This window comes from Myripristis murdjan, chromosome 14, assembly GCF_902150065.1.
Source record: "Myripristis murdjan chromosome 14, fMyrMur1.1, whole genome shotgun sequence".
Taxonomy (NCBI): Eukaryota; Metazoa; Chordata; class Actinopteri; order Holocentriformes; family Holocentridae; genus Myripristis; species Myripristis murdjan.
The window spans coordinates 5,298,358-5,324,772 of NC_043993.1; the positions used below are offsets into that span (position 1 = coordinate 5,298,358).

Below are 26,415 nucleotides of genomic sequence, written 5' to 3' on the forward strand. Positions count from 1 at the left end.
GCAGGAATGTTCATATAAAAGTTTTTTTTTTTGTTTCCCCCCCGCCGCCTCTTTAAGGCGGGACAGGACAGCTCGTGTTCATGTTTAAGGGTGAAAGTCGCCGACTGTGTCCGTCTGTGTGCGAGTGCCTCGACTTAACCACCAATCACATCCTCTACCATTCAGAAAAATTTTAGGTATTTTATATTGAATGCAGTAACTTATGGGCCAGTACTATATTTACTCAGTGCAATGCAGTTATCATTATAATAATACAATTATTAATATTATTTTTGTTCTTTTTTGTATTTGTACAGAACAAATGTGTAAAGATCAGTGAGGAAAACGTGAGCTTTTTGATACTGTGACCCATGGTGTTTAAAAGTCAGTTTCTCCCTGTACAGTTGTGATTATCCCCTCCCCCACCACTTCTTTTATAGAATAAAAATGTTTTTGGTGCAAACTGACGCCTGGTGTCTGGATTCTGCAGTCACGTCTCACTGCTTGGCATGTAGCTGACAGCGCAGTGGTAGGATGAGCTTCAGCAGCAACATCACCCACATTACTGGCAATCAGGAGGTCAAAGGTCAGAGAAACAGACTGAGCACATATTCCCACATCAGTCAGCTGATCATGTCAGACAGAGGAGTCCTGGGAAAACAGATGACAGTGGAGAAGCCTGCTGTGGACAGTGCTGCCTGAGAGTTTTTTTTTTTTTTTTTTTTTTTTTAACCCTTTACAGTTTTCTCTGTTTCTACACAGCTACGACCTAAAACACGACTAGATTAAAAACCAGATAAAGGGAACTGATTTAAACAAATGACACAAAAAGTGTAAACTTATTCATTTATTTATTGAGGAAAATGATCCAATCTTACATATTTGTGTGAGGCAGAAGGTTGTGAACCTCTGTGTTAATGACTTCCCCAAAACCTAATGGAGTCAGCAGCTTCAATGAAGGCAAAGAGATTGCAAGTGTGTGTTGTAGAGGTGTGTCTGCTTACTGGCCAAGACAGTTTGGTTGGTGTGAACCACGGCTCCAACACTCACAGGACCTTAGACGAAACTTTACAGAGAAACACAAAGCTGGAGAGGCTACAGAGGCCTTTCTAATGACTGGGCGAGACACAATGAGACAAAATGTCTACAAATGGAGGAAATTCAGGACTGCTGCTACTCCCCCATCCTGCAAAGATCACACAGCGTGCAATCCCCTGAGAACCGCTGCTCCTCACAACATAATCTACTGAAAAATATACACTGCAAAATGTCATTTAGTTAAAATCATGTAAAACAAGGTAAAACAAATCATTGGAAAATGTGGGATTATCTCATCCCTCTGGCAGTTTTTTTTAATAGATAGATAGATAGATAGATACTTTATTCATCCCGCAGGAAATTTGCAGTTTTTCAGCAGTATCCACAGATTACAGATTAAATAAAATAAAAAAAGATAAAAAAAATAAAATAAAGAATAAGATCTAAGTACAACAGAATAAGATCTGAGTACAACAAAAAAAGATCTAAGTACAACCCAGTGTGCAAAAAGCAATGTGCAAAAAAAACAAAACAGAAAAAAAAAACGTGTGCATGGGTGTATAAAATGTGCATAGAGGTAGGTCAATGTGCAAATTTAGAAGAAATATACAGTATACACATGATAAATAGCAGTAAGCAATATAAACACTGTAAACAAGGATTATAATAAAATAGAAATATGAACAATTTAAACAGAAGTATTAACAATTTAAACAGCAGATTACCTCATTTGAAGAAAAACAAGATTTGAATACTTAAAGATGACATTAAATGACATGTTAAAATCGAGATTTGTTGCAGTGTGGCAGCACACTAAAAAAAAAAACACAGACTCAAATGACATGTGATGGACTGAAAGAATTCATGAATTCAAGTGCAGATAAAATGAGAGCAAAGAATATATAAAACCGGTGAGGATTTCAAAGTGAATCCACACACCTCGTGTCCTGGTGTGGACTAAATAATGAACCCTTCAGAGAATAATCCCCCAGTGCGTTTGTAAGTGCAGCTGTCGGCCACACGGGGGCGCACTGCAACAGAGGATGGGAGCCTGACGGAGCAAACCTGCAGGAATCTCATCGGGGAGGACGGCGCACCAACACATCCTGCTGAGGTGGAGATACTGTTAGTTTGCTGAAAGTTTACTCAGGTAAAAGCTGAATTATTGTTGGAAAAATCTACAGTGTCAAAGCAGAAAGCTGCTCATTTAAAATGTCAATTCTAGTCCTTTTTTTTTTTTTTTTTTTTAAATTTTGGTTTGCCAAAGCTTTTACACATGATCTTAAATAATTCAAAAAGGACAAGAGGACACAATGGGGAAGTAAACATGAAGAACTGCACAGAATATAGTGCATGAACAAAGCAAAGCATGAATACACAAAATGAATCATACTTAATTCAATCATGAAAATGACTGAAAAGTCTGGTGTGATTTAAAATGCGGTGGAACGCAATAATAAAGCTAAGACAAGGGAGCAAATGCACGACCTCGACAGTCTTCAAAATGGACAAAAGACCACAGTAATGTAAGTAAGTCCGAGTGATTTGTAAATTATTTGGAATGAAACAGGATGGGCTTGGGACCCTCGAACCGGTCCAATAAAAATGAAATGACAGATAGATAGATAGATAGATAGATATACTCTTGGTTTACACGTGAATGATCCTTCTCTGCCCCATGTACTGCCCAAACATTTTTTTTTATTGAAGCAAAATAGCCATTTTTCCACAAACAGGTACACATACAAAGAAAATAATGACAATCCAAAAAAAAAAAGGTAAACTCTAAAACCAGCACCACCACCCCCGCCCACACACAGGGAAATGTCTCCCTTGTTCATAGTTGAAAAGTAATGAAAATAATGTACTACCAAATAAAGTGTGAGGTCCTTATGTATATTAATAAAGTCTGTGTTACAACTTTACTTAGGTGAACAGGAGGGCGAGTTTTGTCTGACAAAAAGTTTAAACTGTAGCTCAACTTTTGTCAGAGCTGCAGGTAAACATAGTGCATTATGAGATTGCGTTGTGTGTGTGTGTGTGTGTGTGTCCATGCTGTTAGCTTTATATGGTTTTATTGGCCTCATGACCAGAACCTGTGCTCTGCTCTGGCCTTTATGGCACTCGCTGTCAGACAATCATTAACACTCGGAGCGACACAGACGGACGCAGACAGACAGACAGACAGACACAAACCACATAGATGCAAAAAAACAATTAAACCTCGCAGGTTTATTTGATCTGGAGGCAGTGCAGCCTGGCGGCTTGCAGCGCTGCACAGACACGCAGCGGCGGCTGCACTGGCCTGCACGCTGCCAGGATCAGCTGCTGTTTGCTGTTGCAGATTGTTTCGTTGTGCACTGGCTTAACAAGTCATCTGGTCTCAGCTTCAGTGTTCAAGTCTTGTTTTTCTTCAAACAAGTTAAAGAGAGATAATCCCACTTGCTTCCTATGATCATCAATTTGTATCCAGAATTTTCTTGAATCAAGTATCATATTCTGGTGCCTTATCCTGCCTCGATTCAACATATTTACACTTGTTCTCAGAAAAAAAATCCCAAACACGTGAAACTGCATCGGAAACAAGAGGGATTATCTCATCCCCCCAAAAACAACATAACACTGAATATGAGACAGACTTTGTCAACTTAAAGGCAAATCTGGCAACCAGTGGAATATTTCACAAAGCAGGATGAGCAAATTAGATGGATAACCACAAAGAAGATTATATGATATCCTCTGAAATGTTTATCACTCACATCAGGAAACATAATCCTTGTCACAGTTATGTGGCTACACAACACACCCTGACTTTGGACACCTTGGAGTATTTCTTCCCAAACACAGAACAGTAGTTTATTCATCTATTATTTTCAGGTCCAAAGTTGGCACTGAGTTAAAAATAGCACAGGTTGTAGTTTGATGGTGCAGTAAAAATGATTTTTCTCAACAACAGCAGTGTGGTGTTTCTGCATCTTCTATATGCTCCCTGTTCTCTGTCTGATGGGGCGTTGTACTCTTTAATCATGTAATTACCACAAAATGGTATAGTTATTATTGAGGTGGGTCTTGTTTGAACAGATTCTTTAAACTGAACAATACCGAGGGATCACTGTCTGCATGTCTGAGTGACAAGTCACATCGTTTACAAGCACTGCGGGTTGTTACGACAACCCTATTGGCTCCCGTCCCTCGGCCTCCTCTCACATTACGCTCAGGCACGGCTCGATGTGCAGCTATCGCTTTTGTCTAAACACCTTGTGATAAATGGAAGCCGTTGCCGCCACACCCGTGCACCCTGACAGCCTTCAGGCCTCGGGTCTCTGTGGGTTCTGCTGGCACCGACTGCCGGAGCGATTTTGTGAATCACACCGAAAGAACCCAAGGGACTTCACCTCGTGTGCACTTTGACTCGTCCTGCCGGTCCTCGTGCAGCCGACTGGGCCGTGGTACTTTGCGAGGTGTCGTACGTGCTGCCAGGAGGAAACACTGCACATTTCAGGAAAGTGACTGATGAATAAATGATGTTTCTAAAACCTGTAGGTGGATGTAGGTGTAGGTGTGACTGTTTTTACCTAAAGACCGCAGCAATTTACCCCTAACTTTGGCTAAAATGACATAACATTTCATGTATATTACGGTGTTGCGGTGTGCAGGGCCACATCACAGGATCATGGGGTCCTGGGGCACAAACCTCACGTGGGCCCCCCTCCACCACGCACACGTTTAATGAAATTATGAATATTTACCAAAGTTATTGTAGTTAACTAAAGCTAAAAATTAAAACTAGGTATAAAAATCATTTTAGTTAACTGAAATAAAAAAATAAAAACTAGACCAAACTAAACTAACTGAAATGATATTATGTACTTTTAGTCTTTTAGTCAAATTTGTCAACATATCAAGCATGAGGAGGTGTTGCTGCTAACCTGGCCAGATTATAATGAACGAGTGAAACTAATAAAAACTAACTGACTGACTAACTAACTAACTAATTAAAACTAATCATATTTAAATGATAAAATATAAGGTGAAATGTGCAAAACCCACTGGAATCAGACTGGTAAACTGATTTGAAAACAAATATGCAAAATGCAAAACTACAATTATGCTGATAGATACACAAACAAAAGTAGACTGGCTGTGTACTTTTATTAATAAGTCATAAAGCATTCCCTGAAAGAAATGAAAATTTCTCTGCCCCTTCTTACAATGTACGGAAAAATAAGAAATAATAAAAAAAAGCATAACAAAGCAGACCTTAATTGAATCTTCTTCTCTACAATATTAAAATTCCTCTTAACAGGCTCCTGTATTTTCGATACACATTCATGCAAAATATTTCTGTGCAAGTTTAAATTAAATGAAACTGATGCTTAAATTACGAGAACAAAGTATGAGGACATTGGAGCAGATATAGAAAGTTGTTAGTCAAACTTTGACCAAATAATAATAATATATATGTGTCTGAGGTAAGACACTTCTTTAATGTTTTCCTTTATTTTTACCTTTTATTATCTGGCGCTCCAATAGATGCACAATAGAAACAGCACGTCTAGAGATGGCTCACGTGCTGACAGAGAGCCCCAAACTTTAAAGAGACGAAGAAACAAACCATGCGTGGTGGTTCTTACAGCATCACAGTGAAGATTTGTCTGAAGATCATGTATCGATCTGACTCTGTGTTTTAGATTTCTACATGAACACAAACTGACCAGACGATGAGCGACTGGGGGTCCTGGTGGTGTGGGGCCCCTCCCGGTCCCCTCCCAGTCTGTAAGCCTGCTCAGGCCGTGCGTCACTGAAAACACAGGAACAAAGTGTGAAGGAGCCACTAACCCGGTGGCTTTCCAAGTAAGTTAACGTTTTCTTTCAATCTAACAACTTTGACCCATTTGTCAGCGTTCATCTAAACTGTTTTAATACTTCTGCAGCTTCATTAAAATCACCTCGGGGGTCCAGAGCACTGACACGGGAGCCAAACTCAGCTGCTCCTGCCTCAGTTTACGGTAACCTCAAGTCATTTTGGCTCACTCACACGACGATGAAAGGGGAGAGTGCAGAAACCAGGCTGATCATTACCAAACGTCAGGATTAATTACTAGTGTTTGTCGTGTCTCCCACACCCAGCACAAAGACATAAATATTATGTGTATAATTATCAGGTGACAAAATGTGGAGACACTTGCTAATTTGCTGAACATCTGCACATTATGTAGCTGTAACCGTGACCTTAACTCAACTCTGAACCTGAGACTACAGAGTCTGTAGTGACATGAGTATCAGCAGGGCCTTATTGTTTGTTTTTCATCAGTGCAGTGATGTACTTTGATGTTGCCAAACTAAATCATGCCATATTTGTTCCTCTGAGTCCTCCAGCAAGAGTTCCATCTTTCAAATTAAAAGACTTTTTTCACCACACAGGATATGGGTTCAAGTTTGTAGCTAATATTTACATATTTCAGTTGGAGAAAGGCTTCAAATAATAAGTCGTTAGCCACTGCCAAGGTCATTTTACGTGTTGTCACCACCCATGTTTTGCTTTCCGCGTCTCATTTAACGCAGTTTACTCCACCAAATGAACTTACGAGTGGGTGCTATTTATAGACCATTTGGTGATACCAGGCTGTGGAGCTGGATTCAAAATATTTGAACTTGAAACAGGTCAAATTTGACCCCCTAGAAACAGCACGGCGCACAGAATAGTGGACCGGGAAACACAGGAGTGTGGGAACAAAGATACTGACTTTTTGTCACCCAAGTTCCAAATTGTACTGTTTAGACTTGGTCTTAAAAAAAAAAAAAAATGACATACAGAAAAAATAAAATGCATGGAAATGAGCTAGAAGAGAGGATTGAAAGACAAGTCCCTGAAAGCCACAGGTGAAGAGCGTGAGCAGTGAGACAAGTTTTGACAGGCGTCTCTCCGGCTGAGGAATGAGTCTTCACCAGGCCTGGTGCCATGCCTGCCTCCACGAGCTTAGGAAGTGGCTGAATGCTAACATCAGGTGCTGTCTACTGTGTTTTTGGTAGCTAATGTGTGATCCAAAATGTTGTTTGACCTTAAAAACAATGCCCCACATCCCACTGGATTGTCACTGTGCCTTGTCTTTTCAGTTGTTCATCAGTCGGGAAGCGGTGAAGTGACAGCAGTTTGTCAGATTCCCGACGTTTCTACGCTGTGCAGCCTGGACCTCAGCATGGTGACATGTTATCACAGCACTGAGCCTCCCACCCTGAGCAGGACGTCGCTGTGAAATGGCCACCATGTGAATGAGATCGATGGCAGTGGTGTCACCCTCTTTGAATGTGCAAAGAGGATTATGGGATCTGAGTAACATTTTGCAGCTTCTGTATATTATATATATATATATATATATATATATATATATATATATATATATATATAAATGGGTCAAACACTTTCTGACTTGGTGTAGATCCCAGTCAGACAGAAATGCTGCTTTCACTATAACATTTGTGGCTCAGAGTCACGTGTGCAGTCATTGCTGAAGCAGTCACATGACCACACCTGAGGCTGGGAGGACAGCTCAAACACACCTGCCTCCCTCGGGTCCAGCCACTTCACCTGGATGACAGGTTACACACACTGCCCTCCTCCTAAACCTTTCAACCTGAGTCATGTCCTCTGTGATTAAATTAGGCAAACGAGGGAAACGATTACATATGGGATGCACATAATGGACTGCACTGTTTCAACAACTTGTAGATGTTACCCAGCACTGTGCCTGATCATTTTTGAAAAAAAAAAACCAAAAAACAAAAAACAAAACATTATTAAACATCACACATCATCATCATCATCATCATCATCATCATCACTTTTCTTTTGCATTAAACATCAATACTGTAGTCCCTTCAGTCCTTCATCTAACCAACAGCTCAACAGTGCAATACCCCTGTGTGTATATATATATGTATCTGTAAACTTTTTTTTATATGCTCAATTTCTTATTTCTATATTTATTGTTGTAATATTTTGTAGGCTTAATGAAGATTTTGAGACTTAATGCACATAATGCACATACCTTTGGTACAACGATATATATATAATGCACATACTTCTTTAAAAATTGTAAAGCATATATTTTTATATTTCAGATTTCTTTCTATTTTCTCGTACTTTAATTCTTTTCTTGAGAATTCAGCAACTGCCACGGACCCAATTTCCCCTCGGGGATCAACAAAGTATTTCTGATTCTTATTGTGACACATTCTTTGCCGCGGCTGTAGTCTGATATTATTGTTGGCCTCTGGTGCTCAGTGTCACGCACAGCTTTTTCTGACAGGTGAAACTGCACTGGAAACAAGTGGGATTATTTCATCCCACTGGAAGATTTTTTTTTTTTTTTTTTTTTACCTTGTTTGAGGAAAAACAAGATCTTAACAGTGAATATGAAGCTGAATGATTTGTTGAGATTGACATTTTCTGTAAACAGTGAACCACTCAGGCACATGCACAGACAACACACGACACCCTCACACACACAACTGTTGCTTTAACAAAAAGGGTGTCGTCCCTGTTGGTGAGGCAAATGTGAAAGCATCTTGGCACAAACAATGATTACTTTACATGCAAACCAAATGCAGCAGAGGACTCCACCCTTGCCGCCTTTAAACCTAATCTTATTCTTGCTTTGTGGCTCAGATTTTTTTCTCCTTTTGTGTATGAAAGCCCCAGCAGGGTTTCTTTTCACCTGCCACCACATGCAAAGACAATCAAGTGTCTCTAACCTGCAAAGAAGTCGATGCCAGAACGATCATTAACTCTGTTTCTGCTCTGTTTTGATTAAAAAAAAAAAAAAAAAGTCAATAACCTCTAATATCTTACCTATTGTATTGTTTTCTCCCACACAGGATGCTGCCATTGCCCTGCCGAGACCCCACATCTATAACAAAGTCAAACCCTCAGGAAGTGAGAAATTGATGCTCTTAAATCCAAGAAATTTAGTATTTATATCCTGTAGTTTGCAAATGAATCCCCACCAGGGCCGGAGTGGGACTCATTTGCAGCCCCGGAGTTTCATGCCTCAGACCGGCCCGCTTTAGATTACGACCTATTATTATTAAGATCATGTAATTATCACCTCACATGTTAAGTCTACAATAGCGCACTGTTCTGTAAAGCCTTGTAATTCAGTGTATTTTTATAAAATATTTCCAATTCAGTGCAAGTAAGGGTTGCTTCACAATGTGGATTTATTGCAACATGAGTGCACATCTCCAACATTATTCTTTACAACACATCCTTTTCAACAATATCAGAATCTATATTCTGTTCAAGTAAGTGTTCACAGATATCCAAACCTTAAAAATGAAATAAAAGTGAGTGAGTGAGTGAGTGAGTGAGTGAGTGACTCAATGAGCAATCCTGCCTGCCCACTCTGGACTTGTGGGCTCATGCCTGGTGCTGGATCTTGCTTCTGACTCTGAGGGGCTACAAGACAAAGTTTCCCAGTTATGCAGCGTCGCATCATACTAGCCTATTATTCAAATTATATAACGTCATGTTATATGCCACAAGGCCACACAATTCATTGGCTTGATAATTAGTTAACTCGAACGGTGGTTTGCAGGCAAAGTTCAACATCTTGCCTTACCCGTTTCATCGTCCTCATTTGTCGTTTCAAACCGCGAGCTCGTTTTAGTGAAAAAGTTGCCAATTTTAGCACATTTGGCTGGGTCTGTTTCCAGAACTTTCCTCTTTTTAATTCTTGCCTTCTCCGCGCCACCCTTGCTCTTTCTATTTTTCATCTTTCTAACACCACTCACCGAGTGCACGGACGTGTTATGTCAGGGTGCGTCTGCATAAAAAAAAAAAAAAAAAAAAAAAAAGAGCTGCCAGAGCTGCCCCCCCCCCAATACATCCCCAGTCCAGATGGTTTCTGTGTGATTTGGCAAGGTTTCCAGTGTGTCTCCTTTCACGCCAATATAATGGGACTGGATGGAGCTCAAACCGTCAAAAATTTACATGTGAAAAAGTCAGCAGCAGCAGCTCTTTCCAAAAACAACATGGATAACCGATAGAACCCACAGCCCTGAGGGAGGTGAGGCTTGCTGGGAACTCTTTCCTACCAAAAAACAAACTGCAACGGGAAACTGTCTCTGTCCCCCAGAGGAGCACTAATGACAGGCGGCTAACCTTCCAGCCCCGCGAGGTGGAGGGAGACAGACTGGAAACTGTGCCAAATCACACAGAAACTATCTGAATGGGTAGATGGCACTGTAGGGGAGGTGCCAACTTCTTATTTAGTGATTAGTTTGTATTTTGCTCCTCTTCATCCCGCCCTGTCATCCTCATCATCATTGTCACCACCATGTTCCTGGCTGCTGCGGCGGCTGTGTGTTTCCTTTGCATCATGACTGTAATGTTTGTAATTTTCTCACTGGATCGGCACCTATCACACACCTGGCTGGCCCGGAAGGTTTTCCTCTCTCTGTGGTCCTTCTCAAGATTTTTTCCATTTTTTCCCGTTTTAGGAGGTTTTTTCTTGCCTGTGATTTGGAGAAAGGCAGGAGGTGACGTCCTGTTTTGTTTGTTGGACATGTAAAACCCTTTGAGACTGAAAACAGTGATATTGGGCTTTAAATGAACTTGATCTTGAAGATGGCATTGCACACATTTTTGTATTTAGTTTATTTAGGTTCATACTGTCCAACTGGAAGAGTGCATTCAGTTGAGGTCAGACCTCTTCCAGGCGTATCTCCCCTTTTCCAGACTGTAGTAGGCTACCCAATTTGCTGAGCAAAACACAGGAGCAGCCAATTATATTGTCAAACACATCAAATTACAAATTAAATGACTGAAGCAGAGTTTTGCTTTTTCTTGTTGTCTCTGAGTGTGTTTCACTTCTTTGCACACATTATTTGATAGTGATAGCAGGGACAGAGAGGGGAAGACATGCAGCAAAGGGATGGATTTAAGCCTAGGCCACTATGATCAGGACTCAGCTTTGATGTGTGGTACGTGCTCTACCAGGTGAGCTACAGGGACACTCCATTACACATGTTATTACCAGTGGTCAGGAAACTTTGGTTCAGAAGCCATTTCTGGCTTTTTGCCAGAGGTCATATGGCTTTTGACAGAGACAATGAGCATGAATTAAAACAGCGAAATCAAAAATTACTACTAAAGGTCTCTTTTTCTCAATCTCTCTCTCTCCTCACATCTGGGTATTCACCACATAAGTCATCAGCAGCAGTCCACTCCAGTCCTTTCCTCTCCCCTACATACCACTGAACCCTCTCACCTCAGTACTACAGTCACAACATGACTCCTGACATAATGCTATGGGATTAGGTTCAAGTGAAAAACTGTATTATCTTGTCAGCAAACCAATTAGATGCCAGCTTATATTGCCAGTCAATATAATATGCCAAGCATAACCATATGCAACAATGAAGAGTACGAATAAAGGCCAACAGCAACTTCAACCTATGTGAACTTATTTCAAAAACATCAGTCACTGACAAAGTCAAGTCTCATGTGCCACCAATCACATGCCCCACTGTAGACATTGTTGTGTACCTTCTGCCAATGGCTGTGCACTGGCCGCTCTTTCTGAAGCACCAACAGGACTCAAAGTCAACATCAACCCCACCGCCACCTTTGGAAAGCAAACATAGAATTATAGTGTTTTGCATTGACTATAGTTTATACAGTATGATAGTAAATTTCTCACTTGTTGTGCCCTTGTTTTCACTAAAGGATAATGGAATGATTATATCCCATTTGTTTGCACAAACAATTCATCTCAAAGGCAGTAAAACTGTGGCTTGTAAATCAGTGATTTTTGAAATTTCAGTCCTTATTTTAATTTCAAAATTTTGAATTTCAAGGCCAGGGCCTATATTTCTATTCTAAAATCCAATCCTCAGTGTTAATGCAACTCTAACTGAGAGTGTACAAGGCCTCAAGGACCTCACACTGAGAAGAACCAGTGTGTTTTAGATAGCTCACTTGCAGAAGCATCACTTTTTTTGATGGTGCACCGGCAAAGGGGGGTGGGGCGGGGGATTTGAGGCACTTGGCAGCGTCTTCCTCGAGTGCCTTTTTTCTTTCTCTCTCCCTTTCTGCACCACCTTTCCTCTTTTTTTCCCCGGATTTGGGTTGGGGTCCATGGAAACATTAATTCTTCAACTTCAATTTAATGACGCAACCTTTTTTGTCTGCCTCCCCTCCTCTCCTCCACAGTCACACAGACACACGCGAGTCACCACACGCCCTCCTCCACATGCTGCCTGTGTTTACAACGCACTCGGACTGTTGGGGCGGGTCTTAATCACAACAAGCCAATCACGTCTTGATCTCCTCACAGGCTGCTGGCCTCTGATTGGCCTGGCCTGTCTCTCTGACTTAAAAAAAAAAAGGTCTGTCAGGTGAGGAGCGGACCGGCCTGACAGCTGATTGGCCTGGCCAGCGACCTGTCTAAAAAAAGAGAGACAGCAGCAGAATGAATGAATGAAAAGAAAGCGTAAGTAGCAGAAACAAAAGTTTTTCAAAGGTTTTGACTGACCACAACCACTACAGGCAGACAGACAAACACATGATCTCCTCTAGACCTCCACCTGGCAGAGATAATAACGTGCCAACCAGAGTTTGAAAACCAGTTCAGGGCACATGGAGAAACAGATGGCCATCAGTTCACGATTGATTTTGTCTCCTTTTACCCACAATCCTAGCCTGGTTTGACTTTGCGCAGCGCCTCGGCTGTTTTGAAATGTGCTTTATGAATAAATTTGACTTGACTTGCCCTGGTTTCCTCTAGCAGGTCAGATTATGTTTTCACCACGGCTCCCTTGGGACACTTTCAGGTTATTTGGTGCCACCAGAGTTCAGATGACGTCGTTCTCACCTGGCAGAATGGGCTGAAGTACAGGAGAAACAGTGGGAATAAACCGCTGCAGTACAAACATGCTGGCAGTGAAGGCAGCCGCCCAGCTGACGTCTCTGCATTTTGGAGCAGTTTTGTTGGTTTGGCTCAGTGCAGAGCTCTTGTAACTTTCCACACAGGAGCTCTGTCTCAGCCTCTGTGCCTCAGCTTGAAAAAAAAAAAAAAAAAGCCTCAGAAAGAAGATGAGGAATTCGATGAGGAAAGTCAGGGATTTTGTGTTTTGGCATAAAGAGAACAGTGTTTTCTACACTGTCACGTTTTCAGATTCTTGTTTGTTCCTCTGTTTGATTTTTGCGATCAAGTGTCTCCTTAAATCAAAAAGGGTGGTGAACACTGCAGTACAAATACTTCAACATTCATACGTTTTCATCACAAAGAAAAGTGGCAGTCATGTCATGAAGGATAGCCCTGAGATTCAAGGGTTTCAAAGTAGATTGTTTTAAATTGGAGAAAATGAAATAAAATTAGACAACAAAGTAAAGCGAGATTCTTCTTCTTCTCTGGACATGATATAAAATGTGGCTATAAATGCAGCATTTCAGTCAAAACATTTGCTTGAGTATAAGATAAAAATAGTGATTTCATATAATATTCAAAGTACAGTCATGAAAAAATTAGGACAGCCCATCAAATCTTCAGTTCTTTATTAAGAAATGTGAACATTTTCTGATCTTGTTTTTATTTGCATCTGTAGCTTGAGGTGATGTAACTGCAGGTAGACAACAAAAATTAACCTTGTTTTACTTATTAAACAAAAGAAATCAACAAAAATGTGTTTTCCAAATGAGAAAAAAAAAATTAGGAAGCGCTATGCCCCAATAGCGAGTGTTTCCCCATTTGATGTTTCTTGTGGCCATCCACTCGTCTCTGACATCAGCTGGGAGACAGTTTCCCCGACTCCTCAATGCACAGTTCTTTCAGCTGTGTGATGTTTGAGGGTTTCTTGTTTGCACGGCCAGTCTCAAGTCAACCCACAGCATCTCAGTAGGATTAAGATCTGGGCTTTGACTGCAGGGTCCAGTTCCGCTTCAGCTTCAGTTTTTTGACAGATGGTCTCACATGTTCCTCAAGCACCCTCTGATACACTGAAGAATTCATGGTGGACTCTATGATGGTGAGCTGGCCAGGTCCTGCTGCAGCAAAGCTTCCTCAAACCACGACACTTCCACCTCCATGCTTCACAGCTGGTATGAGGATCTTCTGCTGAAAAGCTGCATTTGGTTTACGCCAAACATGCCCTTTTTTATTGTGTCCAAAGAATTCAGTTTTAGACTCGTCTGTCCAAAGCACATTGTTCCACAAGTCCTAGCCTTTGTCTGTATGTTCCTTGGCAAATGTCAGTCTTGCCTTCATGTTTTTTTTTTTTTTTTTTTTTTACAGCAAAGGTTTCCTCCTTGCACACCTCCCATGAAAGTTAAACTTGTGGAGTCTCTTTCTGATTGTTGATGCATGCACTTTCATATCAGCTGTAGCAAGTGTTTGATATTTTTGGATTTTTGGAGACTTCTTACGGTCTGCTCTTGGGGTGAACTTGCTTGGAAGGCCTGACCTGGTCATGTTGGCTGTTGTTTTAAATGTTCTCCACTTGCAAATTATTTTCTGGAATGATTGATTTCAAACTGTTTTGAGATCTTTTTAAAACCCTTACCAGACTCATAACCTTCGACAATCTTCTTTCTACAGGCCTCAGACAGCTCTTTGGGTCTCACCATGGTGTTATCTCCCACTTCAACAATCAACAGCAAACCAAACTTAATGTGTGAGGTTTAAGTGAGGCAAGCCGCCCACACAATGCTCTGTAATGATGTTCTAATCATTTACACCTGCTCTGATAAACATGGGCCGTATTCAGCGTAGACGTACTGGTACGTAACGTCAAGCTAACAGAAACGATAAAGTTCTGAACAACCTGTTGCATTACTCAAACGTTGCAAGTATGGAAGCTGAGAGGGTCATTCTCCTCGCGATTGTAGCCGAAGAACTGTCTGAGCAGGACATTACTTTACATGGATCATTAACTATAGGGGTACTGCAATACATTCAATGTCCACTATGAAAAAAAACAGTTACTGTTAAACATTGTTTCCAAGATTTGTACCACAGGCCTACACAAATGAGTTTAAGTTGAATAAAAGTTGCCATATTATTAAGAAAAACAATCATCTATGTCAGATCTATCATCATACTTGCTATTGGATCTTAGTGCAGCTTTTGATACCATCGACCATCACATTCTATTACAGAGATTAGAGCACCTAATTGGCATTAAAGGAACAGCTTTAAACTGGTTTAAGTCCTATTTATTAGACCGACATCAGTTTGTTCATGTAAATAACGAATCCTCCTCCTGTGGAAAGGTAAAATATGGTGTTCCGCAGGGCTCTGTGCTTGGCCCTATTTTATTCATCTCATATATGCTTCCCTTAGGTAATATTATCCGGAAATACTCTGTGAACTTCCATTGTTATGCGGACGATACTCAGTTGTACGTATCTGTAAAGCCAAATGAAACTCATCAACTAAGTAAACTTGAAGCCTTCCCCGTTTGTGGAACAATCTTCCTATCTCAGTACGGAGGGCAGATTCACTCTCTATCTTTAAGAGTAGACTTAAAACTTTCCTTTTTGACAAAGCTTATAGTTAGGGTCGGCCCAGGTTGCCCTGGACCAGCCCTTAGTTATGCTGCTATAGGCCTAGACTGTCGGGGGACTTCATATCATGCTCTGAGCACTTTCCTCTCTTCTAATCTTCCTCTCCCCTCTTCCTTTCTTCTTCTTCCTGTCCCCCCCATACCCCTTTTTTTCTGTGCATGCTTGTTCCAGAGTCCACTGCCCCTTTGCTTTCGTTGTGCTTTTTGTGTCTTGTCTAGGTCAAACTGTCCTGCTCATCCTGGAAGGTCATCCAGCTGCAGATGAGATGGCTAGATGCTGCGTGTCACTTCCATCTAGATTACCTGTTCAGGATACCCTGCTGTTTCTGCTGTTGTCTGCTGTCCCAGTTTGTCCTTATCTCCCTGTCTCTGTCTCCTTGTCTCTCTCTCTCCCCTCCCACCCAACTGGTAGAGGTAGATGACCGTCCACCCTGAGTCTGGTTCTACCTGAGGGTTCTTCCCGTTAAAGAGGAGTTTTACCTTGCCACTGTCGCCAAGAGCATGCTCAGGAGGGAATCTGTTGGGTTTCTTGTTTCTGATAATTTGTAGAGCGTGGTCCTTACCTGCTCTACCTGTAAAGCGTCATGAGATAACTTCTGTTGTGATTTGACGCTATATAAATAAAGTTTGATTGATTGATTGATTGATTGATTGATTGATACTTACCACATACATGTGCTTTTACCTCTTCAAATGATGGGTAAAATCTGAAGCATTGGCCACAATTAAATACTACCTTGGAAGCCTTAATGAAGCGCTGTCGTTTTAAATCACGGAGGCTTCAATACAGGCTGATGCTGATTGGATAACACCTGTGACACGCCCACAAAACGGAGGAAAACTACCTGTGAGGCATGTTGCTCTCTGTTACAAAATGTTACAACCAAACAGATCATTCAATGAGACGTCACACAACGTTACGTATCGTAACGTCGTTGAATACACCCCTGGATATAATTTAGGTCATTGAATGTGGGGGTGTCCTAATTCATTCCTCAAAGCAACTGCATTTTTTAAAGATTACATCTTATGAATTATTTTAAAATGACTTTTCTACTGTTTTATTTGTTTAGTTATATTACTTGAATCTCTCAATATTGTTAAAATGGAGTCAAAAACACTCAATTTGTCTCGATCCCAAAAAAAACAAACATAAACAAAAACAAACAAACAAACAAAAAACCACAAGAACAATCCAGTAGTTGTTTATGAATGTTTTTTATTGTGGTATTTAATCACATTGTTTTACTCAACCAAAACAAAACAAATAAACAAAAACAAACGGAAAAAAAAACACAAAAAATAAACTGTAGTTGTTCTTTTTTAAAAAATTTGTACATGAATTGATTCATTCTCATACACTCATTAAGTATAAAAACCAAACACAATTAAACAGTCATTCTCACACTACCAGATCTAAATTCCCGCTCTTGTTCACAAGAAAAGAAAAACAATGAAAATTATTAATATTATAATAGGAAACCAAACAAATATTTACAAAGTCTTCTGTTCATAAAAGTACACAGTATGTACACAGTCGGTGGTCAGCGCTCCCTCGCAGGAGAGACCAGAGAACTTGTTTCCTTAGGAAGGAACAACAATAAAAATATCAGATTATAGTGTTGAAATAACAGGATGTGTTTCCCTCAAATCAACACACACACACACACACACACACACACATACTGGACTGAGCTGACCTGCTCGTTTTTATCTCCTCAGCATCCCAGGCGGGTGGGGCTTACAGCATTAAAACTATTTTAAACAATGTCAGGTGATTTGTCAAATTTTTCTTTGGTTTGTCTAAACTTTCTGGCAGCTGCTCTACTGTCCCGTATGGCACACACACACAGACGCACACAGACACACACACACACACACACACACACACAGTTTGACCCTGGTGTGTTAAAAGAATAAAATCCACCCTCAGATACTCTTCCACTGATAAATATCTGTGATGTGCAGTTCATTCCAGGAGGTTTTTTTTTTTTTTTCTTTTTTGAGGTGAACCCACTTTCCCTCAACCTCCTTCACCCACATCTGCTTCAGCTAGTGGTTTCCTACATTTCCCAGAATGCCTTTCAACAATATGTCATCTGGAAAATATCTCAACATGATACCTGATGTCATGTCTGCGTTCGCCAAAGATGAGGAATACACCTGGCAAGAGCCAAAACAGAAACAGACGCACAAACTTTCAACATCAGTAGCTGTGTTTCTGACAACATTAAAGCATTTTAGGGTGGATTTTTCCTTTAAAGAGCGCTGAAAGCCACATGCAGCATCGTTTCTCAGTGCAGGCCTGTGTGTGTGCCTGGACTCGGGTGACTCCTCCTGTTATTTCAACATATTCTTATTGGCAGAGAAGTGCTAGAAAACAAAGCAAAGGCTGAGGAATGAAAACAGTGAGCAGTAAAATCTAAAGGCTGAGATCAGCGATGGAAGCCCAGAGCCACTACAGCTAATTTGAATTATTATTTTATTATTATTATTATTTTGGCAAGGGGTGGGGGACATGTGTACAAGTCTTGTCATTACAAGCCTGGTTTAAATTTACAAACCAGGAGTGTTCAAACACTCTGCATGAGTGTAATATCAGCCTGGACAACCATATTATGTGATAGAAATTAAGAGATTAATATGGGCTTAGACAGGACTATAATCACAGACTCCTTTCAAATTAAAAAAGAACAATAAAATTCAGATTAGCTGGAGTTATGTTCAGACAATATTGGAGTTCCAAAATGAGACATCCAAAATTTAAAAAGAGCGACACCCACTCTCAGGAAATGATAGATAAATAAAATATACATAATTAAAACACATTCTTGTATATTTTTTTTTTTTAACAGAGAGTAGGATATTTGTGGTTAACAGAATGATATTGGACAATTTTACATTTGTATTTATTAATGTATTTTTAGACTGGATCCTCTGTATTTTAAAGAGATTCAAATTTTGATTTTTTTTCCCTGAACCCCAGGCTATATATATAAATATCTATCTATCTATAAAACTGTAAACACATATAAGACAATTAAATTCAGATCAGCTGGAGTTATATTCAGACACATAAACACATATAAGACAATTAAAGGATTAGTGAAGTGAAGCTCTAGTTTCAAAGGTCGGTTTTAGCTGGGTTGGACTTTGTTTGCAAAGTGATGATATTTGCAGTCACACCAGCACAGAACGTGTGAAAACACTGTGAAGAGGGCTTTTTTTTTTTTTTTTTTTTGCCCCCCCAAGCACAAACTTACACCCACTCTCACTGAATGGCTGCTGCGCTGAGAGACAAGCAGCCATGACTCATCTGCAGCCGTTTACTCATAATAACCTGATAATGATCTCGGAGTCTAGCGACGTAAAAAAAATCTTGGACATTGTATTACAGAACAAACGACAGAGGATGATGATGCTGAGAGGCAGTGCCGCACGATGCAAACATTCTCTCACGCAGGTTCAGTGTGTGTACAGACGCGGCTGTCTTTTTGCACGCCACTCTACACTGCACACTTGTGGTCAAAGTAGAAAATGCAAGCTTACAGAGAGTGGCCTCTGATGCCATGAGAATATGACTCGAGATCAAGTTGAACTGTTTTAGGTAATCTCATGCTCATGCAATCCCAGCTGCGCACACACTGGCTCCGTTCTCTCTTTATAAGACATATTTCTCTTTTTTTTTTTCAAGCCATGATCTGATCTTTTGTTGTGCTTTTGTGTGTAATTATATAAAGACCTGTCTTGTCTGGACCCTGAGACTGAAATCAAGTTTGAAATGAACTGAAGGCCTTTTGTCAACCACTTCTGCATGTTGCTTATTATTCTTTCCAAATAAGTATTTTTTTTCTTCTTCTTCTTTTTTTTTTTTTTTTTGTAATATCAACCATCTCTAAGGATAAGGTGCCTCTTTTCTCTGCAAATATTGGATGTTTAATTTCTTGGAATCAAACTCTTTATTTGTTCTTTGTGTTTTCTCTACTGATTCCTGTTGGCAGGTGAAGTGATCCGCCCGGCTTCACAGAGACAGACGACAGCTGACTCCGAAATTAAAATCATATTATATTTATATGCAAAAGAGAAAAACTGAATTCCAGTACAAGGCTAATTTAACATGCCAGTCTGACTTTAAGTGTACGTAACAACAACAACCGGAAAAATACACTGGTTACATAACTGCAACCGACTGTCTATTCACTTGATCAAACAGGAGTGGGAGGAGAAAAAAAAAGAAAGAAAGAAAGAAAGAAAGAAAAAGAAAAGCACTCAAGAGAAACTGCATAGCGAACCGCGAGCTGTCGTCAATGGAGCTCTGTCGTCGTGGCAACCGGTGCTGTCACGGATACAAACATTGGCAAGTGGCTGTGTTTCTCCAGGCTCTCGACAGGTAATACCTGTGCGGACGCACGGGTCCTGCTAGGAGATCATTAACTTTTCCACAGAAAGTTCTCTGATAGTTTCTGTTGATTATTTATTTACTCATTCTCAGCTCGAGGGAATATTAACTATTATCAACATGGAATATTAATAATATTAACATCAGATGTAAAAATAAACAAACAGACAAAAAAAAGTCAAGTATAAATCTCAGTACATTCGTTGTATTTTCAGACACATATATGCACACATCGTATATAAACACAAATTTACATGGGACAGAGACGTGGACACGCCTTCTCTGTCCACTTCCCCTTTAAAGTTCATACCTCAAAATGACAGTGGATGATGATGATGATGATGATGATGATGATGATGATGTCGATGAAGGTGATGGTGGTGAAGTTGGCAGCAAATTTGTAGAAAAAGAATTATTTCCTTGTTGTCGTGAGGAGAAGGATGTTTTTTTTTTTTTCCAGGCGCAAACCTGCAGATCAGGAGTCCCAGATGCATCATGGGAGCTTGACACCACAGTTCTGATGACTGCATGTAATGTAAGTGTGTGGGAGTGTATCTGTGTGTGTTTTTGCATGGGCTGTTTGTATATGTGTGTTAATTCTGGTGGCGCTTCATGTGCAGGGCCAGGTGGTCGGAGCGGGAGAAGCAGCGGCTGCAGGCGACACACTTGAAGGGCTTGGCGCCCGTGTGTTTCCGGTAGTGTCGGGTCAGCTCGTCGGAGCGGGCGAAGCGCCAGTCGCAGCCTTCCCAGGTGCAGCGGTACGGCTTCTCACCTGCGGCAGACACCAGGAAGACGTTAGACATTTCATTTTTGTGGAAATTAATGCAACTTTTTCCAGAGGCGGCGTGCAGCGAGCACCCCCAGCATCCAGCAGCAACATCCACCTGATCTGGTTCATCATTTTGTGAGAGAAAAACGACAACAATAACAACAACAGATTGGCATGCTACGAAACCATTCAGCACACAGCATGCAGCCAAAGAATGTCTTAACCCTCCAGTTATGTTCACATTTTTGAACATCTTTTATGTTTGTCGTCAATTTGACCCCTGCAGTTTAAACTTCCACAAAATTATTATAACTAAAATTGTTATCAAAGTTTATGTGTCAAGTACTTTATGTTTCTTTGTTGACAACCTAAATAGCCCTTTAAATAAAACATAACTCCCCACCACCCCACTTATACATCCAGTATTCCTATTACGCGACAATGGAAAAATATGCAAATCACCATAAAATCTCACTGATTGACCTAAAATTGGAAAGAAATATTATTTTTTGGTGTTTAATGGCTTTATATTATTTCTAAGTACAGATTTTTGTTATTTATAACCGATGCATTACAAAGTGTGTACAGGACATTGAAAACATATCATCATGTCAATTTCATCTTTACCCGGTAGTGCCCATTACATTAGGAACACTCATTAAATATGAAGCAAAAAAAAAAAAAAAAATGATGTTAATCATTTATTTAGAGACGTTAAACATTGGCCCTGAACATAATAGGAGGGTTAACTGAAAAATAGTGTTTCTACTGTACGGTACAAAAAAGTGAATTTAATTCAGACGGTGAAATAAAACATCCAATTTTCATCAAATATTCCTCCATTCTGATGCTAAATGAAACAAATATAAATAGAAAAAAGTAGCAAATTAAGTCGTAGAGAAAATTAACTGATTAGAATTTTGATTATATGTTTTCAGAATTTATCTACCAAACATTTTGCTGATTCCAGCAAAGATGCTAAAAACACCTTTGCAACTTTCCTCTGTTCATATCATTACAAAATGAATACTTTGGGATTTCTTTTGGACTGCAGGTCAGACTAAGGGGCTCTGATCACCTCCCATCAGACCGTGGCTTTATTCTGAAGCCATGCACGCTAAATGATTAATCAAAAGGAACCACTGAGATTATCTGAAAAGGAAAAAAAAATCATTAGTTGCAACCGTGAAGAAAAGTCAGATGGTGGTTTCCTTTAGTCCAAATCACATCAAGAGGAGTGTGTGTGTGTGTGTGTCTCCCAGGTGGACGGGGATGAACCTGTGTGTGAGCGGTATGAATCGCTATCAGGGCATTTTTTAATGGCAGTTATGAGCTGCTGAGCGAGTATGTGCCTGCGGTTTGTTCAGCTCCCTACTGTAAACACTGCAGTCATTTTCATGAAGCTCAACAGCGCGATAAGATCTGACTGTGTTAGGTTTGAGACGATGTGCCAAACCACTGTCACTGCCCACACACACACACACACACACACGATATCTCACTTGCTGGACCCAAGTGAGATATCGCTGTTGCTGTGCTCTCCTTTGTCAATGGAGTTGCAGAGAAATTCTCTCTCTCTCTCTCTCTCTCTCTCTCTCTCACACACACACACACACACACCTTTATTTACCTAATGGTACTTCTCTCTGTTGAGCCAAGTGTGTGTATGTGTGTGTGTGTGTGTGTGTATGAGCTGTTATGGAAAACGCTTGTAACCCTAATTCCATTTTTCATGTCTTCACTTGACTCAGTGGAGTCGTCCTGGCAGCCGTGGCTTTATGGACGCTGAGAGCCAGTCGCAACAACTCACAGCCGTGCGCTTGAAAAAGACAAACTTTTACATCTAAATTCAGTCTCAATTTAGATCTGACAGCAGTGTGTGTGTGTGTGTGTGTGTGTGCATGGATGTGTGTGTGTCACATTACTAGTCTATTACACTAACAATTAAGTGGAGGGGTAACAGACACACCTTTATTTACACTGTTTCATTTGTGACTGTCAGAGTAAGAATGTGTGTGTGTGTGTGTGTGTGGAGGGATATTGGTGGGAACAAAAAGAGGGAGGACAGAGACTATGAGGCTACTTTTTATGCATAGAAATTTTCATGAGACATTTTGGAGGTTAAAGGTTGTTATCAAAGAGCTAACCAGTTTGTTCTGTGTGTGTGTGTGTGTGTGTGTGTGTGTGTTTGTGTACATATTACTCAATCCCTCAGTAAACCCAAGTGTTTTACGACACACCTGGAGGCAGTCAAAGGCTAAGAGAGGTATAGTGCTTGACGATGACTTGTCATATCAGATATCACAAATGCTGCCGGCGGCCTCGGCACAACTTTTTTTTTTTTTTTTTGACAAACTGCAGCCGCCGACACCTTCGGCCAATCAGAAAGCCTCGGCCATTTCCTGCCTCATCACCAGCTCCTTCAGGTTTTTTTTCACCGGTGTGGCCAACTCGGCGACTTTGTAGCACGTCACTTTTTCTGATCTTTGGGAGAATATCTGTGATCACACACTAATGCAAGGAGACGAAAACATGATGTTGTAACAGTCCCTTTCACACTTCCAAACAAGAGACCAGCACACACACCACTAAAGCTTCAAAAACTGAATATGAATAGTGCATATGCAATACAACATTCAGTACAGCCAATCACAAATGATGATTTTGTTTTAATACCATATATTTGTTAATCGTGCAGATCAGCCTCGTGCACAAATTAGATGATGATGTCATTTAGCAACGTTTGGGACAGCCAATAGTGACTTTCCTTACACAGGAGTTGGTTTTCCTCTATCCAGCAGCAAAACCAGGAGCAATTCCCAAAATGTGCTTCTGGTAACCTCTGTCAGGCGTTTGTTGTAATATTTAACAGGCAAAGTGCAGTTCAAAAACAAAAGAGTGTGAGGTGGAAGGATGCATGAAGACAACCCGAGCCCCAAGTTCACGATAACATCACGCTCAATTAGCGGTGATCGGCAAACGACATGTCCACATGTCCAAAACGTAAAGAGTAGATTGAAAGCACCGAGGACGAGCGAGGCGAGTAGATCTGCAAACCCCACCACACCCAAACGCAACATATCCTTGCCAAATAGTGAGCTAATCATCAACACACGGGAAAAGGCTCTATTGAATAGGCCGGTATGCACACAACAAGGAAAAAACTGCCATCTTTCATAGCCAAGGTGGAAATTAACATCTCAGAATCGACGGCATGAGCGCAAACAAAGTTGATTTTAAAAACTCACAACACAATCACACACACACAATCACACAAATCATTAAATCATCTGGGGAGTAAAGGGATTTAAGTAAAAGGATGAACTTCATCATTCAACATTTCTGAGATATAATCTTTTGAACATTTTGTGAACCAAGATAATAAAAAAAAATGTTACAAAAAAGCCAGGGCTCATTTTGTAACAGTAGATGACACGTTTTTTTTTTTTTTGATAAATGGTGACGTTTTTGGATGTGACACACTTCAGCGGCCTGGGGGTCTCCATGTGACAAATTTAATCAGCCTCGGTTCCACAAAACCACATTCCTCCGTTGACTCCTCGGGTTGAAAATGAGTGCAGAAGTCAGTGTGTGAGGAGGCTGTCGAGGCCGTGTCATCGTCCTTTGCCATTTGGCTCGTCAGGCGCTCATTAGCAGCCCGGGCCCCGTTACTGCTGATTAGATTAGCCCCTGCTATTGATCATCAATCACCGACTGACAGCCATTAAGTGAAGCGGGGGTCCAAAGAGCAGCGGGGCGGAACAGGTGACAGGGGGGAACACCTTTATATGGGCCTACAGAGACAGATGGTGTGTGACTGAGTGTGTGTGTGTGTGTGTGAAGAGTTTATCTCAAAATCCCAAACAGAGGGCTGTAGCGGATCATGATCCCTCCTGTTTCCACATTACGACCAGAGGACGACACCAGGAATTTTCAATGATTGGCATTTATGACAAAGTCCCCACATTTTACACTGCAACAAAGCATTCTGCAAATCAGCCAGATTAAAGATTTTACAACATACAATCACAATCCTTTGATTTTCATTTTGACTTTTTTTTTTTTTTTTTTTTTTTTTTTTTTACAACAACAGCCGCCTAATAGTGTTCTGTGGCAAACAAAGTCCTCAACATTCAAAAACCACAGAACTGATAACTGGCTGTGGAAAGCAAACGTTTCCCCCAGGGACTATTTTCTCTGGCGGAGGGAGTTTCACACCACTCCAATTTCAAGTCATGAAAACACAACAGTGCTGCTGCCTTTAGGAAGATTAATGTGGGGGACTTTATTACAGTGATGGAATACTGGAGTGAAGAAAGTCTGAAGTGTCTGAAAGTTCATTTTCATATCGTAGTGGAATGAATGGAAACCAACGGCTGGAGAAAAGGGAGGAAAAATAATATTGGATTTTTAAAATACCACTACTTGCTTTGGGATAAGTTTACACATTTTAAAGACTCTAAAACATGCAGAATCACTGGTGTGGTCCTCTGAATGCAAATATCATCCAGCGCTGCGATCTTTAACATGAGCCGCTAAGAAAGCATTCCAGTCTGGACAATATCCTGTTTTCAGAATAAAGTGCTCCTCATGTGTGTGTGTGTGTGTGTGTGTGTGTGTGTGTGTGTGTGTGCAGAGGTACGCAGCACAAATGTCATCATGAAAGGTTGAGGCTCTCGGCCTGCAGGTGTGTTTGGTTTTTGCTCTATAGCCGCGCTGTCGGGGTCAAAAGCGTCGCCGCCTCCCTCACACTATTATCCTGGAGTGCTGAAACAGGACGCACACACACACACAGAGCAAACACTTCCTGGATTTATCCCTAAACAAGCTGCCAGAAAGGTCAGCTGCAGGTGCTTGTTGTTGTAGCACGCAACACACACACACACACACGATTATTATTTAGATGGATGAGCGATATAATACCACTGCTAATAAACTTTGTTTCTATAGCACCTTTCAAAACAAGAGTTACATGGTGCTTCACAAAATACTATACTATAAATTCATAGTGTGATTTTTAGTTATTAATCAGGTAAAAAAAAAAAAAATTACCCGCCATTTTCTTTCAACACAAACTGCCAGATTTGGCCACATATGACTGAAGACGGCTCAGCAGGCAAGCTGACCACTGAGTCAAACTCCTTTAAACCTCATTTAAATGACAGGCATCTGTGCTCAACAGCCTTCACAGGCATTTATACATAACAGACAGCAGCTATTTGGTCAGGTGGCTGATTACAAACGGCCAAACCATTATCTCATTAAACACACACACACACACACACACACACACACACACACAGAGTAATGCACTTTGAATGCAAGTATGGACACGTCACAGACCATAATGGGTAAACACACACACTCAAACACACAAAACACACACACGCACACACTCACTCACACACACGGAGTTAGAAATGTCCAGGCAGAGCAACAACCTCATAAGTCACTTGGTCCAGGCCTTTGTGCAGTTTTCAAAAGAAAAAACAGCTCATTTACTCAGCAAGATGAATGTACAGAGGGAGACTATAGGCGGCTGAACCCTAACCTGCCAAAAGTCAGTTGCTACTCTGATCACTAAGCATATGGACAGCTTTATTCCAAAATGCTAATATTTTTCTGCTTTGAAAAAGCAGTGACTTCAGGTGTTCAGAGGTACCAT

The 26,415-nt window shown here is 40.7% G+C and overlaps 1 protein-coding gene and 1 long non-coding RNA gene across 4 annotated transcripts in view; one reads left to right on the top strand and one right to left on the bottom strand.

The window, feature by feature from the left end:
• Window positions 1-26,415, bottom strand: part of klf5l (Kruppel like factor 5 like) — a 67,925-nt gene that overhangs the window by 359 nt on the left and 41,151 nt on the right. Inside the window, exons 4-5 of one of the 3 annotated variants that reach the window (XM_030068213.1) lie at window positions 20,570-20,753; window positions 3,045-3,065 (exon numbers count right to left, since the gene is read on the bottom strand). In XM_030068213.1, coding sequence (XP_029924073.1) covers window positions 20,575-20,753 — 179 coding nt within the window. In that variant the 3' untranslated portion in view covers window positions 3,045-3,065; window positions 20,570-20,574. Of the gene's footprint in view, window positions 1-3,044; window positions 3,066-17,550; window positions 20,754-26,415 lie in introns of those variants that run through there. The other 2 variants (XM_030068212.1, XM_030068211.1) reach the window with 2 other exon arrangements.
• Window positions 497-18,721, top strand: LOC115371088 (uncharacterized). Its single transcript, XR_003929320.1, has 3 exons — window positions 497-508; window positions 3,974-3,980; window positions 18,654-18,721. It is a non-coding gene; the product is annotated as an uncharacterized LOC115371088 (long non-coding RNA).